The sequence below is a fragment of the Tupaia chinensis genome, unplaced genomic scaffold (assembly GCF_000334495.1).
Source record: "Tupaia chinensis unplaced genomic scaffold, TupChi_1.0 Scaffold000212_1, whole genome shotgun sequence".
In the NCBI taxonomy this organism is placed as follows: Eukaryota; Metazoa; Chordata; class Mammalia; order Scandentia; family Tupaiidae; genus Tupaia; species Tupaia belangeri.
Window position 1 is genome coordinate 3,218,493 of NW_006159687.1, and position 18,557 is coordinate 3,237,049.

The 18,557-nt window shown below is 47.2% G+C and overlaps 1 protein-coding gene across 4 annotated transcripts in view; it reads right to left on the reverse strand.

The window, feature by feature from the left end:
• The window catches only part of MCF2L2 (MCF.2 cell line derived transforming sequence-like 2), a 155,803-nt gene that overhangs the window by 18,714 nt on the left and 118,532 nt on the right, over nt 1–18,557 (reverse strand). For 2 of the 4 annotated variants that reach the window (XM_014587426.2, XM_014587431.2), the window contains exons 12-14: nt 17,553–17,768; nt 16,525–16,617; nt 15,955–16,033 (exon numbers count right to left, since the gene is read on the reverse strand). In XM_014587426.2, coding sequence (XP_014442912.2) covers nt 15,955–16,033; nt 16,525–16,617; nt 17,553–17,768 — 388 coding nt within the window. Of the gene's footprint in view, nt 1–10,943; nt 10,981–12,689; nt 12,751–15,954; nt 16,034–16,524; nt 16,618–17,552; nt 17,769–18,557 lie in introns of those variants that run through there. The other 2 variants (XM_014587430.2, XM_014587428.2) reach the window with 2 other exon arrangements.

The window sequence follows — 18,557 nt, forward strand, 5'->3', positions numbered from 1 at the left end:
CAGTAGCTGGTAAAACACACCGGGCATGTGCCCAAGATTCCAAGCGGAGAATGGAGGAGAAGGAATTGTGGTGTGGCCATTCCCCCTGAGGAGTGCTTTCTCACTTTCCTTCTCTCTGTCTCTCTCTGTCTCTCTCTCTCTCTGTCTCTCTCATGAGTGCACTCTCTCTATGGCAAAAACCTAAAATGCATAAATCAATCAATAAATCTGTGTGTCACATTGCCGAGTCGTCCCTGTGGACACTGTGTTATCACTGGCCTTCTACTCAGGAATACGCATTTAAGGGTTCTCCATGTCTCTCTGTGGCTTGATAGCTCCATTCCTTTTTTTTTTCTTTTTTCTTTTTTTTTTTTTTAGGTTTTAGTCATAGGGCACGTGTGCTCGCAGGAGAGGAGAGACAGATACGGAGTAGATGACGTTAAGGGAAAGTTCGTGCCTCCCCCCCCCCCCAGCACGGATGGCTATCTCCTCTATCTTCCTCCTGGGATGTTGGGCACGCATGCACATGATGGAGATGTTGAGCCGCCAGGTCTGGGGTTCAAACTGCGGTCGGCCATGTGGAAATCCAGTGCCGTAACCACTATGCTGCCTGCTGGCTCCAGCTCGGTTCTTTTTATCTGAATAAGATCCCATTGTGTCTGTGTCCCAGGGTTTGCAGCACATTTGGGTAAATATCAAGGAGTGTGATTACCGGGCTGAATGGTAGCACGTGCTTAATTTTGTAAGAAACTGCCAAAGTGTCTTCCCGAGTGGCTGGACCGCTTTGCATCCGCACTAGCCAGCCATGAATGAGAGTCCCTGTGGCTCTGCACCCCTCCCAGCACCTGGTATTTTTAATGCATTATATTCTTTTTCACAGTGTAACTGAGTTTTCTGAGATGTCAGCCAATCTTCTCAAGAGCCTATGTAGTGGAAAAGTTCCCCAGGCTCACAAAGCAGTCATTCCACTATTGCCTTTGTGTTTTCTGAAATCAGCCTGCTTTCCAAACAATGTAAGTGTGTTTACACACACACACACACACACACGCACACACATGAATATATGGGGATGGTCTATAGCCGAGCCTAAACTAGGACCCCCTAAATTAAATGCCACCCATTCTCTTTTTCCTGCTCACCCCATGCGTTTCGAAGCTAATGACCTTAATTAAATTGAGAGGTTAGAGACTGAAAGGAGGAGAGGAAGGCGTGGCTAACCCGTGTCCTTGTGTCTGGGTGGAGGAGGCGTGACACGTCTCTTACCTGGCCCATACCGACGGGTGACCGGCAAATCCGCGGACTTGGCCAGTGCTGACCCACTGTCCTCCAGCACGTGCTCTTATAAAGGTTTCTTTAAGGGATTCTTGGCCCGTGAGAAAAGGAGCTGCACACCTCAGGGACACAGCATACTTTATGACTTGACACCTTCGACATAGTCAATTTTGTTTTGTTTTGTTTTTGCTATGAGGCACATGTGCTCACTAGAGACAGTGAGAGAGAGAGAGAGAAGGCGAGAAATCACCCCCATGGGGGGCGGCCATGCCACAGTCTCTTTCCCCGTCCTCTCCGGATTTTAGGCATGCATGCGCATGTGCCCGAGTAATTTTCAAACCACTGGGTCTGGGATCGAACAGTGGAATCGGCATGTAGGCTCCAGCACTTTGACCTCCAGCGCACCTGTTGGCCTCATAAATTCAACTTTTTAATGTAGTCCCTAGTGGGGCCAGGCAATGGTACAGTGGTTAAGGAGGCTGGATCCCATATGGCCAACTATGCAGTTCGAATGCTGGGCCCAGGGGCTGGGAAAACATGCTGGTGGGTGCATGTGTGCACATGCCCAGAATTCCCCGAGGAAAAGGGAGGAGAAGGGGTTGTGGCATGGCTAACCCTCTGGGGTGTTTTCTCACTTTCCCTCTGTCTCTGTCTCTCCAGCAAGTGCATGCACCCTAAGCAAATTTTTAAAAATTTAAAAGAAGAGTCACCCATTCAATAAAGAACCTGCTAGGTTGCAAACAGGAGTCTCAGCCCATGTTGCTGGTCCGTCAGGCCCCAGCTGAAAGAGGAGTCCAATGCCAGACTGTCTTCCTTCACTTCGGGTTTTTTTAAAGTAAGGGAAACCAAGGGAACCAGCAGTTAGCGTAATGGCTATGTCGCTGGACTCCCACATAGTAGACCGTGGTTCGCGTCCTGGACCCGGTGGCTTAAAACTCACGCCGGGCACGTGTGTGTGTACCCAAGATCCCGAGAGGAGAATGGAGGAGAAGGGATTGCGGCGTGACCATCCCCTCTGGGGGGTGATTTCTCGCTTTCTGTCTCTCTGTCTCTGTCTGTCTGTCAAGCACATGCGCCCTATAGCGAAAATCTCTCAAAAAAAAAAAAAAAGAGTAAAGGAAACCAAGATGCAACTCGATCCAATTACCACAGTAAATAAATGAGACAATATTGGGAGAGGAAACCAATTTCCAAGACGAATGCTTGGTTTTATCTTTCCTCAAAAAAGGTTTCCATAATCAACTCAGCATCTCCACCAACAAGGAAAACGCGAAGTCTTAGGTTTCCTAGAGAAACTGCGAGATTCTGTAGAGGACAGGCCTTCCCACTGAAAAACGACCCAGGGAGGGCCAGCAGGTGGCATGGAGGGTAAGGCGCTGGGTTCCCCACATGGCTGACCACAGTTCGACTCCCGGACTTGGCAGCTTAAAATCACACTGGGGCCGGGGGGCAGCAGGTGGTGCGGTGTGAAGGCACTGAATACCCACCTGGCTGCCTGTGGCTTGAGTCCTGGACCTGGCAGCTTGTTTCCTCTCTCTCTGGTGGGTGCACATGCCCTACAGCAAATTTTAAAATAATAAATAAATACTTTTTTTTTTATAAAAATGAAAGAAGGAAAGAAGAAAGAAAGATCAGGCCAGGTACATGTGCATGTACCCCTAAACTCCTGAGAGGAAAATGGAGAAGAGAGGTTTGTGGTGTGGCCGTCCCCCTGGGGGATGGTTTCTCACATTTTCTCTGTCTCTGGTGGGCAAACACGCCCTATGGTGAAAACCTAATATATATATATATATGGAAACCTAAAGCCTCAGTTCTGAGGGGAGGGAGGAGGCCCCGGCACGGCCATCAGGGAGTGTGTTTCCTTACTCCAAAGGAAGAGGCAGGACAGCTCTAAACATAGGAGAGCTGGAGGGTCTCCTCTGAAAGCCCGACAACACAGCCAGAAGCAGAGGCAGTTCAGAGAAATTCCAAAGTGGCAGGGGTTACGCCTGTCCCCCAAAAGTTTACACTTTTGGATTCGGAGGTCCCCCCCATCGGTGTGCTGAGACTTGACTGTATGGTAAAGGCGTTGGGTACAAGCGTATTCCTCCATGGCGTCCCGGGGGCCTTGGGTGTGACGGTGTCCCAGGGCAGGGCCCCTTCACTGAGCCCGGAGGGTACACAGCAGAGGGCTGCTCAGGACCCCGCCCTCTGCGTCTGTGAGGCCCTAGGGCCCACCCCGCCCCAGCCCTGCGTGGATGAGCCCCTGTTCTGATCGGCCCAGCGCAGGCGTTCCTGCTGGCAACGCGATGGCGGGCTAGGACAGCGGGTATTCCATTTGCAAAGAGGGTTCCACGGCTCGGCAGCTACCAGTCCTTTCTGCACGAGCATCCCCACGGAGGAGACTACGGTCTGTATTTACTCAGGGCCCGGGTACACGCAGTAGAAGGGAGGGGATGCGGTATTCGAGATGCATGGGCCCCCTGCTAGAAACCGCAGAACGGCAACGACAAGCGGATGCGAGGAGAAAGCCCCAGACAGAGCGCTGGCCTGGCCGCAGGCTTCCTCTACGGAGTGCATCCCGAGCAGCCTGCAGGCAAGCAGTTCCGCAAAACTCAGAGGTCCTGCAGGGGAGGGAGGAACTCAAGACTAATTAGCGTCCAGCTGAAACCCAAGCCACTGCTGATTGAAATCACTATTTTTAACTGCAGTGCGAGTTTTTTTAAAGTCCAGCTTTGAGCACAGGAGGACTGAAATCCGTCCATGTGGATACACAGTAGGGAAATTTGTACTATTTGAAAAAGAGCACTTTCCACTTCTGTGTGTATTTAAAATTAGTGTTACAGAAGACTAAAGATTTCAATGTTTGAGTTAAAGGGTGCAACACAGTAATGTTTAATTGTGTCCCTGTTTCCACTGAGTGTTGATTCCACACTTTCACATCATTCTTTTTTTCTTTTTTCTTTTTTTGGAGAGGTTTTTGCTACAGGGCGCGTGCGCTCGCCAGACAGAGACAGACAGAAAGTGAGAAATCACCCCCCGGGGAGGATGGTCACGCCGCAATCCCTTCTCCTCCATTCTCCTCTCGGGATCTTGGGCATGCACGCACATGCACCTGGCGTGAGTTTAAGCCACCTGGTCCGAGATGCGAACCGCGGGCAACTACATGGGAGTCCAGCGACATAGCCATTGCACTAACTGCTGGTCCCAGATTATTTTCTAAACTGAAAATTCGGGGTGCCTAGGAATATTTGGGAAGTCGCTGAATCTGGAACTGTGCTAACTCTCAAACTGTGTGACTATGACTGCAACTTTTAGAAGCAGTGCCTTATTAGAGCAATCTTTTCTATTTGTTTTTTTTTTTGTTTTTAATGGCATTGAAATTTCAGAAGATCAGCGTGCTCTGAAGGTGTAGGGTATCAGATACTTTGTATACTAGAGGAGTCTGCTGACATCTTCGGGCTTTAAACAGCCTTAGTAAATTCTCTTCATAGTGTTTAGAAAATCTTCATTTCCAGAATACGTCATTTCATTATAAGGACTGTGAGGCCAAATATTCGTTATTGAAATTTAAATTATTATTCAAAAGGAAACAAAACTAAAGTCAATAATGTTGCAAAAGTTTTAAACATCAAGATTGATTTTGTCTTACTCCAAAACCATGTATTTGTAGGCAAATTATATTCTTTATTAATTGAAGAAATACTAAACTTAAAATAGTTTTAAAGTCTGATACTTATGAGCTTAACATAGATAAACACTTAGTGAGAATCTTGTTTCAGTTAATATCTTCTCAGTACACTTGGAACTGTGTTCTAGAGCTCGGCGTTTTCAGTTACACCCTAGGAAGAGTCTGGCCCCATGTGATTTCTTGGATCCTTGAGACAGAGGGAGCGAGAACACCGAGCACCCAGTCTGCTACATCTGCTGCGAGGGCCATTGACTTCAAAGAACGTTTCCTTAATGCACGGTGGGGGTCCAGGATTTGGAATTTCTTGGCCTAAACTTCATGCTGCATATAACAAACGCCAGACGTGTGCATGTGCATTTCATAGTGTGAAATCTGAAGCACTCATTTCTAAACCTTGTTCTTTGAGGTAATATATGCTCCTTTCAGAAAATCATTGTGTGTTCAAGTAAGGAAAAACAGAATAGTTATGGGTTGACAGATTTTTTTAAAAAACAGAATTAAGAGCATTTGTGAATTAAGAATATTTGCGTGGGATTTTATTTGTTTACAAATAATCAGATTGTAAAATTTAAAATTGCAAAATAGTCAACAGTTATGCTGCACTTGTTGACTAATGACACACTTAATTGTTGCGTGGACGCGCACACAGTGCACACACGCTATTGCATTACGGACCCAGGAGCAACGCTGCGGACCCCGGCTGACGCTATTATTTTCAGTCAGGACGCAGGTTACCTGTCACGAAGGTACAGAATAACGTCGTAGTGAACGTTCTGTACCACCATGTGCAATTACCCTCCAAATCCGCTACACTCCGTGAGAGTAAATGTCAGAACGTCGATGCAACTATAACCCTAAACTAATTATTATTAAACTAATGGTTGCTGAAAACCAATGATGCATTTGTTAGAGTTTAACCCATTGTTTACAGCATGTGTGAGGGGGCGTCCTCATAACTAGATGGTATTCCCAATACATTTACAGAGCAGTGAAGAATTACATGCCTTCTCTGGACATTTTATAAGTGCATTTTATAGCACAATACATTTTTTTTTTCTCTTACGAAATTTCGAAGAGATACTTCCCCAGAGAAGAGACAGAGATAGCACAGATGCACACAAGGAGGTGTTCACCATTCAGCCACTAGAGGGAGGCACATGAAACCACTGTGCGCTGATTAGAAGGGTAAAAATGACATACCTATTAGCTAACATTTAAAAAGACTATGGTGTATTATGTCATTACACCTCAATAAAGCTGTTTTAAATTGTCGGTGAGGATATGGAGCACGCAGAACACTTACACATTGCTGTGGGAATCTAAGATGGCAAATCCACTTTGGACAACCATTGGCAACTTCTTGTAAAGTTAAACATATTCCTGCCACATGGCCTGGTCATTATGTTCTCAGGTATCTACCCAAGATAAATGAAAACACATGTCCACACAAAGACTTGTACTTTAATGTTCATAGCACTACTATTTAGAATAGCTGAAAGTGAGGGGCCGGCAGGTGGCATGGTGGTTAAAGTGCTGGATTCCCACATGACTGACTGTGGTTCAAATCCCTGACCTGGAGGCTTGCTTTCTCACTTTCCCTTTCTCTCTCTCTCTGTCTCCCTCTGGTCAAATTAAATAATAATAATAATAACATCAGCAAATGGAATTAAATAAGTAAATAATTATTTAAAAAAAAAGAATTTCCGAAACTGGAAACACCAAGTGTTCATTAACAGGTAAATGGATAAAGAAATGGCAAAAACAAATGATGAAACACTACTCAGAGGGCTGACAGATCGCGTGGAGTTGAGGGGCTCTATCCCACATAGCTGACTTCATGGTTTGAGTCCCGGACCCGGCAGCTTGAAAAACACAGCACACACATGCGTGCACGTGTCCACAATCCTGAGAGAAGAATGGAGAAGGGACTGTGGTGTGACCATGCCCCTGAGGGGTGATTTCTCACTTTCCCTCTCTTTCTGTCTTTCTCAGGTGAGCGCATGTGCCCTGTAGCAAAACAGAACAAAATTTTATTGAGCTGGTTCTATACTTTAAATACGTGGTTTATTATGTCACTATACCTCAATAAAGCTGTTTTAAAAAACTGTAGCATAGGCACCCGCAGATGACGTAAAGTTTACGTCACTGACTCCCATGTTCGAGTCCCAGACCCAGCAGCTTAAAGCTCATGTGGGATACATGTGTGTGTCCCCAAAACCCCAGGAAGAGAATGGAGGAGAAGGGACTGTGGCATGGCCATCCCCACAGGGGATGATTTCTTGCTTTCTGTCTCTCTGGTGAGTGCATGAACCCTACAGCAAAAATATCTCTCAAAACAAAAATTATAGTGTAAGGCTTCTGCCTAAATACTTTAATAAGCTAAAATGCACACTCCCCAGGCACTAACTTAGCTATTTTAATTCATAGTTGTAGGGCAGGACCCAGAAATCTGCAACAAGATTTGTAACAAGTCCTTCAAATAACTCCAATGCAGCTGATCCCTAACCACCTTATGAAACACTAGCCTAGGGAGTTAGGGTTTCTAGAACAATCTGTAACTAGAATGCTATTTCTAAAAAAGAGGTAACTTTTTCTGCTAGAGTTGCCATATCTGTTTCTTTTTCTTTTTTTTTTTTTTTCAAAGATTTTATTTCAATCCATTGTAGTTACAATTTTTTTTTAATTGGAGAGGTTTTTGCTATAGGGTGCGTGCACTCACCAAAAAAGAGACAGAAAGTGAGAAATCACTCCCCAGGGGGGATGGCCACACACACAGTCCCTTCTCCTCCATTTTCCTCTCAGGATTTTGGGCATGCACGCACATGTGCCTGGTGTGAGTTTAAGCTACATGGACTTGAATTGTGGTCGACTACATGGGAGTCCAGCGACATAGCCATTACACCAACTGCTGGTCCCATAGTTACAAATTCTTTTGTTTAAAGAATTATTTTAATTTAACTTTATTTATTTTATTTGACCAGAGAAGGACAGAGTGAGAAAGCGAGAGAAAGTGAGAAAACAAGCTGCTTGGTCCGGGACTGGAACTGTGGTTGACCGTGTAGGAGTCCAACGCACTTAAAAATTCTTTTTTAAAATTAATTAATTATTTCAATTTTGTTATAGGACATGTACACTCACCAGAGAGAGAGAAAGTAAGTGAGGAAGCAAGCTGCCAGGTCTGGGACTTAAACCATGGTCAGTCACGTGGAGTCTAGCCTCAACCACCAGGTCACCTGCTGGCCCCGTATGTTCTGTTTTAAGCCTCTGGGACATTTTTAAGCCCCTAGGACTCAATTACCGTAACATATATTTAACACAATATTAGTAGTTGAAAAGTAAAATTTAACAATAACTTTTCCATCTTACTGTCACTTAAATTCTGCCAGAGGGTCCGTGTGCTTGTTAGAGGGAGAGAGAGACCGTGAGTGGGGGGGAGAACATCCCCAAGGGAAGGGTCACTCAGCCCTTCTCCTCACTGCTCCCTCCTTTCAGGATTCTGTGCATGCACGCACACACACACACACACACAAAGACACGGACACACATGCATATACACACATACACACAAATATACACACACATACTCATGCATACACAAACATACACACATGCATAGACACAGACACATAGATACACACATATACACACTCACATACACAGACAAGTACACACATACACATGTACATACACACACCTACACAAACACGTACATACACAATATACACAGGACACACACAATACACACATATACATGTATGTGTGTATATACATACTAAGACATAGGCACACACTAGCACATACACATACACATGCACACATTACACACATACACACACGCACATGTATACACACATGCACATGCATAGATGTACTCACATGCACATATACACACACATACCCTCCCCCCACACACACAGACACACACCTGGCATCTGTCTCAAACTGCTGGATCTGGGACTTGAACTGCTTAGTTGGCCATGTGGGATCCAGGCACCGCACTCGGGCGGGCCCTCCACCTGACCTCTGTACATGCTAAAACCAACTGCGTCATCCTGTACTACTTCTCGGATGAGGGCTATAGTCCGTACCGCGTCCTACCGTCCCGGGGCCAGGAGATGGTGGCGTGGTTACGGCGCTGGACTCCCACGTAATTGACTGTGGTTTGAGTCCAGACCTGGGGGCTTGAAAATCACACTGGGCATGTGGGCACACAAGTCCAAGATCCCAGGAGGAAAATACGGGAGAAGGGATTGCGGCATGGCCATCCCCGTGGGGGTGACTTCTTGCTTTCCCTCTCACTCTCTTTGTCTCTCTCTCCAATGAGCACACGCGCCCTATGGCAAAAAATCTCTTTAAAAACGAAAACAAAAACAAGGGGCTGGCAGGTGGCGTGGTGGTTAAGGGCACTGGACTCCCACATGGCTGAGTCCCAGACCTGGTGGCTTGTTCTCTCACTTTCTCTCTCTCACTCTCTCTTTGTCACTCTCTGGTCAAATTTAAATAAATAAATAAATAAAGTTAAATAAAATAATTCTTTAAAATAACAAAAACAGAGTCCTATAGTCCTACAGTCCAAGTTATGTCACTTGGCCGTTCTCCTCACACTTAATCTTCTGGTGCTCTGATGGCTAATCTTAGTTGTCACCTTGGCTGATTAAGGGATCCCTCGAGAAGTGTAGGGCATTGCCGTGTATTTGCTGAGGAAACTAGCAAGTGAGCTAGGCCCTCAGGGCTGGTGGGCACCGCCCAAGTGACTTGGGCCCAGATAAACAAAAAGGCAGAAGGCGGCAGCCCCGCCCTGCTTCCCTCTTACTCTCTCCTGGAGCTGAGGTGCACTCGGGGCTGGACACCAGAACCAGCGCTCCAGCCTTTGCACCCCAGGACGCCCGCAGTGGCCCGCAGGTTCTCAGGTCTTCAGCCTTGAGCAGGATGTGACACACCCACTTCCTGGCTCTGAGGCTTTAGGCTCGGGCTGGTCTGCGATGAGACACTGGACAAGTCAGGGCAAAATGAGCTCATGGGAAAGTCTGAAAGGGGCAGCCCGGGAGTGGGCTTTGAACGGCTGCACGGTAACGAGAACCCAGGAGCCCACACCACATGCAGACCGTGTCCACCACAGGGGACAGCTGAGGGGCCCTACCTCTCCCGCAGGCCGACCCTGAAGCTCTGCACACACAGCAAGGGGGTTTAAGGAAATGTCTGCATCCACCTTCTGGTCACCACGCAGTGGTCAGCCGCGGTCACACGTGACAATGAATACAGACCTCAGGGAGTTGGTGCAGAAGAGTCACTCAGCCAATGACTGACAGCAACAATGGCAAACCAGAGAGAAGGAAGTCTAAGTTCTCGAGCTGCCACATCATGCGATTTAAAGTGTTCAGGTTTCAACACAAACTTCTGAGGCATGCGAAGAACTAAGAAAGTAGGATACAGGGCCAGCTCGTGACCTGTGGTTAAATCCCACATGGTTGACCATATGGCTCCAGTCCCGGACGCAGTGGCTTGAAACACACAGCAGGCACACGTGAGCACGCTTCCAACACCCCAACAGGACAGGTGGGGGAGGGGAACCGTGGCATGGCCGTGCCACGTAAGGGTAAGGGTGCCTTCTCTCTCTCGTTCTCTCTTTCTCCCTTTCTCCCTGGCAAGCTTAAACACCCCTGGTAAATTTAAAAAGGAAAAGAAAAAAAAATATGGTCCACATACAGAAAAAAACAACAAATCAATAAAAATGACCTTTCAGGAGGGCAAGATGCTGAACTTACTATACCAAGACTTTAAATCAGCCATTTTTAAAATGTTCAGAGAGTTAAAGGGAACTGTACATAAAGAACTGAAGGAAAGTACGAGAATAAACGCTCATTATATGGAGAATATGATTTAACAATATTTTATTTAAATTAATTAATTAATTGATTACTTTTGATTTGACCAGAGAGAGACAGAGAGAGAGAGAGAGAGAGAAAGCGGGAAAGCAAGCCACCAGGTCCAGGACTCGAACCATGGTCGACCATGTGGGAATGTCCAGCTCCCTTAACCACCATGTCACCTGCTGGTCCCTATATAGAGAATATAAAGAGAGACAGTTTTCTTTAACGGTCAATGTGAGTTCTGGAGTTGAAGAGTATGATAACTGAGATAAAACACTGCCTAGAGTGGCCCCACAGTAGAGTCCAGGGCGCGGGGAAAGGGTCTATTACAGATAAGGGTCAGAGACCCTGGGGACACAATCGAGCATGTCATTATGCACAGAAGAGAGTTCCAGAAGAAGAGGGCGAGTGGGTTGGAGACTATTTTTGCAGTGATAATAGCTGAGGCTCCCCAAATTTGATGAGAAACGTCCCTCTACATTCAAGGAGGTGTACAAACCCCAACTCAGAGAGACCCGCTCCTAGACAAAGCATAATCAAACTTTGTCAAAAGAAAAAAAGGAGGCCAGCAGGTGGTGAGGTGGTTACGGCACTGGACTCCCACATGGCCAACTGCAGTTCGAGTCCTGGACCTGGCACCTCACTTTCTCACTTCTCTCTCCCTCCCTCCCTCTGTCTCTCTCTGTCTCTCTCATGTGAGTGTGTGTGTCCTGTAGCAAACTTAAAATAATAATAATAAATAAAATTAAATAAATAATTCTTTTTTTTAGAGGTTTTTGCTATAGGGCGCGTGCGCTCGCCAGACAGACAGAGACAGAGAGACAGAAAGTGAGAAATAACCCCCTGGGGGGATGGTCACACCGCAATCCCTTCTCCTCCGTTCTCCTCTTGGGATCTTGGGCACGCACGCACACGCGCCCGGCGTGAGATTAAGCCACCAGGTCCGGGACTTGAACCGCAGTTGACTACATGGGAGTCCAGCAACATAGCCATTACGCTAACTGCTGGTCCCTAAATAAATAATTCTTGAAAAAGATAAAAAAAAAAATCTTGAAAGTCACAGCACATATGAGGACTCTTCAATAAGATTAACTGCTGATTCTACATCAGAAACCACAGACTCCAGAAGGCAATGGAATGACATATTCAGAGTACTTAAAGGAAAAGACCATTTGGTCAGCCTGTGGCCTGGAGGTTATGTGCATTGTGCTGAACATGGCCAACAGTGTGGTTCAAGTCCTGGATCCAGAGGTTTGAGAAAAATGCTAGCACAAGTGTGCGCGTGTCCAAAATCTGACAGGAGAGAACACCGAGAAAGGACCGCAGTGTGGCCATGCCCCATCGGGGCGCTTTCATCCTCTCTCCATTGAGCACACATACCCTCTGGCAAATTAAAAAAAAAGAAAAAGACTGTCAATCAAGATTCTGTATCTAGGGTCAGATGAATTTCAACCAAGTTGCCAAGACCATTCAATAGAGGAAAGAGTACTCTGCAACCAGTGGTTTGGGGACCACATAGATCTACAAATAAAGGAGTGAACTCGAACTCTGATTTTATACCATATACAAAAATTAACCCAAACTGAATCGAAGTCCTAAATGTGAGACTAAAACTACATTCTGGGCCAGCTGGTGGTGTGGTAGTCCAGGTGGCCGGGTTCCACAGGGCCAGCTGTGCCATTCGACGCCCAACCTGGCAGCCTGAGGAACACCGGGCACATGTGCATGCATATGCCAGAGTGCCAGAGGGAGCTAGGAACTGCAGACAAGGTGTACTGTGGCCATTCCCCAGGAGGGCTTCCTCACTCTCCCTCCTCTCTGTCTCTCAGTGAGTGCAGGCACCCTCTGGCCAATTTTAAAAATAAATAAATAAATTTAAAAACTATAAATTCTTAGAAGAAAGCATAAGTATCTACCTTTATGACTAAGAAAGAGGCAATGGCTTCTTAAATCTGAAATCTAAAAACAAGCATCAAAAGTAAAATCAGACAAATTGGACTTCACCAAAAGGAAAAACCTTTAGGTTTCAAAGGGTACTAATCGGGACCAGCAGTTGGCTTAATGGCTATGTTGCTGGACTCCCACGTAGTCAATGGCGGTTCGCATCCTGGACCCAGTGGCTTAAAACTCAGGCCGGGCGCGTGTGCGTGCGTGCCCAAGATCCCGAGAGGAGAACGGAGGAGAAGGGATTGTGGCGTGACCATCCCCCCCGGAGGTGATTTCTCGCTTTCTGCCTCTCTGTCTCTCTCTGTCTGTCTTGGGAGCGCTGTCTCTCTGTCTCTGTCTGGCAAGCGCACGCGCCCTATAGCAAAAACCTCTCAAAAAAAAATAATAAAGGGCACTAATCAAGAAAATGAGAAGAGTGCACAGAGTGGGGAAAAAGTAACTGCAAATCATATTGCTGGTAAGAGACTAGCAAAAATAACTCTACAGGGATCAGCGGATGGTATTATGGTTGTATCACTGGACTCCCATATAGTTGAACACAGTTTGAGTCCCAGACCTGGCAGCGTAAAACTCATGCCGGTCACGTATGCATGTGTGCCCAAAATCCCAAGAGGAGAGTGGAGGAGAAGGGCTGCAATGTGGCCATCCCCCCCACCCCCCGGGGGGGTGATTTCTCACTTTCTGTCTCTCTTTGTCTCTCTCTGTCTCTCTGGCAAGCACACGTGCCCCTATAGCAAAAATCTCTCAAAACAAAACAAAACAATAAAAAACAAAAACAAAAACAAAAACCTCTTACAATTCAACCATAAAAAGACAAATAATCTTTTTTTAAGAATGGACAAAGAGGGGACCAGCAGTTAGCGTAATGGCTATGTCGCTGGACTCCCACGTAGTCGACCGCTGTTTGAGTCCCGGACCCAGTGGCTTAAACTCACGCCGGGCGTGTGTGCGTACGTGCCCAAGATCCCAAGAGGAGAATGGAGGAGAGGGGATTGCGGCGTGGCCATCCCCCCCTGGGGGGTGATTTCTCGCTTTCTGTCTGTCTGTCTCTCTGTGTCTGTCTGGCGAGCGCACGCGCCCTATAGCGAAACCTCTCCAAAAAAAGAAAAGAAAAGAAAAAAGAATGGACAAAGAGAGGCCAGCAAGTGACATGGTGGTTAAGGCTCTGGATTCCCATGTGGCCAACTGTGGCTGAGTTCTGGACCTCACAGCCTGAAAACCACATGTATGCAGCAGAGAATGGAGAAGAGACTGTGGCATGGCCATCCCCCTGGGGGGTTATTTCTTGCTTTCTGTCTTTCTCTCTGTCTCTCTTGGGAGTGCATGTCCCATAGCAAAAATCTCTAAAAAAATTAAAAAGATGAAAAGAATAAATGGACAAAATTAAACAGATATTTCTCCAAAGCAGATATATCGATGGTTAGTAAGTACAAGGAAAGATGCTCAATATCACTAGTCTCAAAACCACAATGAGATACCACTACACACCCACTGGGATAGCAATCACAACAACAACAACAATAATGGTTTTAACTAGGGTTGGTGAGAAAGTGGGAAAAAGCACAACGCTCATATATTGCTACTGTAAACATAAGATGGTACTGTTACTTTGAAGCACAATTTGGAAGTTTCTCAGAAAATTAACATAGAGTTACCATATGGCCCAAGAATATTGGAAATGACGATTCACACAAAAACTGTGTATAAACATCCATAGCAGCATTATTTACAATATCCAAAAAAGTAGGTATAATCCAAATGTTCATCAACTGATAAACAGATAAACCAATGTGGTACATCCATTCAATGGGCTATTCCAGCCACGCAATGAAATGAAGTACTGACGTATGCTACGGGATGAATGAAAATTGAAAACTATGCTAAGAGAAACAAGCTAGAAAGAGGGCCACGCTTCCTCTGACCCCACTTGTATACTATATCCAGCGAAATCTAATGGAACCAGACTGAGTGAGTGGTGGCTACCAAGGGCTGGGAGGAAGGGGGGGATGAAGAGTGATTGCGAATCCACACAAATGTTGTTTGTAGGAGTTGGGGGTGAGTTATGAAAGCATTATGGAATTGGGTTAGAATTAAGAGTGGTGACAGTTACACAATTTTGTGAATAATCTAAAACTTACTGAATTGTATACGTTAGGAGAGTGAGTTTTATGGTATGGTAAATATATCTCAACTTTTTTTAAAAAAAAAAAAAAGTAGGCCAGCCTCTAAAAGCCAGTGTTAGCCATTTGAATCTCTGTAAACATTTTCTTGGGTAGCTTTGAGATTTCTGAGATTTTTGATTAAGAAGATGGTTGGGGCCAGTAGGTGGCATAATGGTTAAGGTGCTGTCCTATGTGGTTGACCGTGGGTCAAGTCCTAGACCCAACGATTGGGAACTCAAGCCAGGCATGTGTGTGTATGTGTGTGTGTGTGTGTGTGTGTGTGCCCAAAACCCCAAGGGGAGCATGGAAGAGAAGGGACTGTAGTGTGGCCATCCCCTCTGGAAGAAGATTTCTGGCTTTCTGTCTCTCCAGTGAGTGCACACACGCTATAACAAAGGTCTCTCAAAAAAAAAAAAAGAAAGAAAGAAATTGACCTTGGCAATAGGCATATGAGGGAACACAAAAAGGGACATATGAACGTAACCACACAAGCCACACACAGCACACGGTGCACATGCACACACACGATACAAAACCCACACACCCTAAAGCAAGCATAGGTGCTTCCAGAGCCTGAGGAAGTACGGTCACAGCTGTTTTCCTGAATAACCACTTTCTCTACCAATGTCTCAGTCTGTACTTCTGCCAAAGCTGGAATACTGTAACTCGCCAGACTAAAGCCAACAGGGTCACCTATGATCAAGGCTCAAGTGTCCCCGACAAAACGCATGCTGAAACTGAGTGATCAGCTGAGTTGAGAGGCAGGGCCTTTGCGGATGATTAGGCCGGCAGGGCTCCACGCGGACGATCAGGGCCCGTATCACAGGAGCTGGGCCGGGTGGAAGGGCCAGGCTGGCTCCATCTGTTCTCCCTTTCGTGGGCTGGCTTCCCCCGTGATGCCTTCAGCCATGGGATGCTGCCCTCACCGGATGCCACCACCATGCCCCTGGACTGTCCAGCCTCCAGAGCATGAGCCAAGTAACCCGCTGTCATCGATACGTTACTAGCCTTTGTTACGGTGTGATAGAAGCAGAAAGCAGACCACGACACCTACCTTTAACACTGTCCTGCTGTGTCATCAATAATTTACTTAGTTCTGAAAACCAACAATCTCGGATTTCCTTTGAAGCTGCCTGCAATTGCAGAGAAGAAAATCTGTGAGTATCAGAGAATGAGTGACCTTAGAGTAATGCAGGCGGCATGGTGGTTCAGGCCCCGGATTCTCACATGGCTGATCACAGTTCAGGTCCCAGACCTGGCAGCATGAAAATCAGGCTGGGCACGTGTATGTGTGGGTCCAAACTCCCAGGAGGAGGATGAAGGAGAGGGACTTAAGCATGGCCATCCCCTGAGGGGTGATTTCCCCTTTCTCTCTCACTCGCTCTGTCTCTCTCCTGTGAGTGCACCTGGCCTATGGCAAAAACCTTTAAAAAAAGAGAAAGAAAGAAAGAAAGAAAGAAAGGAAGGAAGGAAGAAAGAAAGAAAGAAAGGAAGAAAGAAAGAAAAGAGGAAGAAAGAAAGAAAGAAAGAAAGAAAGAAAGAAAGAAAGAAAGAAAGAGCTTGTCAAGTCACGGGGACAGCTGGTAAAGAGCAGAGGACACAGAACGGGAGGCCCACGCTTTACCTGTAGGATGTATTTCTCCAATCCATTTTTGTTGGCAATTTCAAATTTTTTGCTGCTTCCCCTTCCAAGTTGGCGAATTAAAAGTGTCGTCAACTGTTGTAAAGAAGGAAGAACCATGTTCTATACTGTCATTTTCTAATTTGGAAATACCCGCCAGCCACTCTGGCCCCTTTCCTGTGACAGCTCCTGTTGTACCTCCCTCTAGCTGTTGGCCCAAGGCAGCCTACAATGCAGTCCGGCAGGGTCCTCCCCTCGCCCGTCTTACACAAGGAGAGCTGTAGCCCTCTCCTTTAAGGCCTGTCTCACAAACCTCTACCTAATACTAACCGGACGAGTATTTGTTCAGAAACAACAAAGACCGCTATGAAGAAACGAACAGCTTTAATCACAAGAGCATGTATATATGTGCATGTGAGCGTGTGCACACGTGTCCTAACTAGCTCTCTATGAAGCGTTTCCATGAGTGTGTCTGCACACGTGTGTGTCCTAACTAGCTCTCTATGAAGTGTTTACTGTATGGGTGAGAGACAATGTCTGGTGTGGACATAGGCCCGTGGGCGCCCGGGGCCAGGTGAGAGGCAATGTCTGGTGTGGACATAGGCCCGTGGGCGCCCGGGGCCAGGTGAGAGATGGCCTCTGCGTGGACATAGGCCCGTGGGCGCCCGGGGCCAGGTGCACCGTTCCTACACAAAGATGTGTAGCTGACAAGGGCAGGTCTCAGGTGACACGCAGCCCTCCTGGAATCACGTGTCTCCCTCCCCAGAGGAAAGAGGGTGCCCTCACTGATGAGCTTGTACAGAAAAACCACGTGTGGCCCCTTCTCCCCTCCCAGCATGCAGCCCTCGGGCCGGCCCTGGTCTGGGTAGGGACTGAGGAGAAGCCGGCTTGTCACACAGCCTGGGTGTGACTCCTGGCTCTGTCGTGTGGTTGGGGCAGGTCCACCTCCCTCTCTAAGCCTTGGCTTCCTTGTCTGTAGGCTGAGGTTACCCACATCTCTGGGGGCCGTGCTGACCCCAGGGACCCTTTACCTTCAGACACTTCTTGAAGCTGTACTGAGCAGGGAGCCCCTGGCCGCCGGGCTCCATTCGGACCTTACAGAACACGAGACCCCTTTCAAATAGGTAGATCCGCCTCTGGCTGGGCTTAAATCGCATGAAGTCCTTCATTTTGTAACGCTCCTTGTGAACTGTCCAGACGCTGAAAGGGCCGTGCAGCAAGAGCTGGCCCAGGTTTCCAATGTCGGCCTTTGGGAAACACAGACACAGGAAAACGCGAGCTGTTAGGCCACTCGGCCGGAAAAGAGCCTGGGGAGGCTGTTTCCTCCTCACAGAGCGTGCTTGTTTGAGGCTCACGAGGGGAAGGTGCCGCTCACACCTCCCGGTCCCTAAGCCACTGTTGGTGTGAGGGCATGTCACTACGGTAGGGCATCTACGTAAAGGGCATTTGCACACTTGAACCGAAGTACCGTGCCCTGGCATGTCCGTCTCGTAACTATTTTCAGCTACAGAATTCCATCCTCTCTTGTGTGTGACTCCTCACAGTCTACTTTAAAAGGGCCAGAAATGGGGGCCGGAAGGTGCTGGACTCCCACATGGCCAACTGCAGTTTGAGTCCTGGACCTGGGGGCTTGCTTTCTCACTTTCCCTCTCTCTCTGGTCAAATTTAAAAATAAATAATGATAATAACAACAAATTAAACTAAATAAATAAATAACTCTTTTAAAAAATTTAAAAAGGGTAATACATTAACATTTTAATCAACATTGTGTTCAAGAGAGAGAGTTTCTCGGCCGGGCCTGCGCAGCCGGGGCTCTGCTCCATGTTCCGCAGCCCGGGCCGCCCCGCCCCCGCTGCCTCTCCAGTGCTGGGTGTGTCCTGAGCTTGGCTTCGACGTGGGCTGGTGGCGCAGACCAGCTGAGGTCACCGTCCTTCCTTTCTCTGGCCGGGCAGGCGAATGGGAGGTGGCGCTGGGTCCCACGCACATTCGTGCACTTGGGGCTGGCGTGTGGCCGCCTGGCCTGTGCGTGGCTGCTG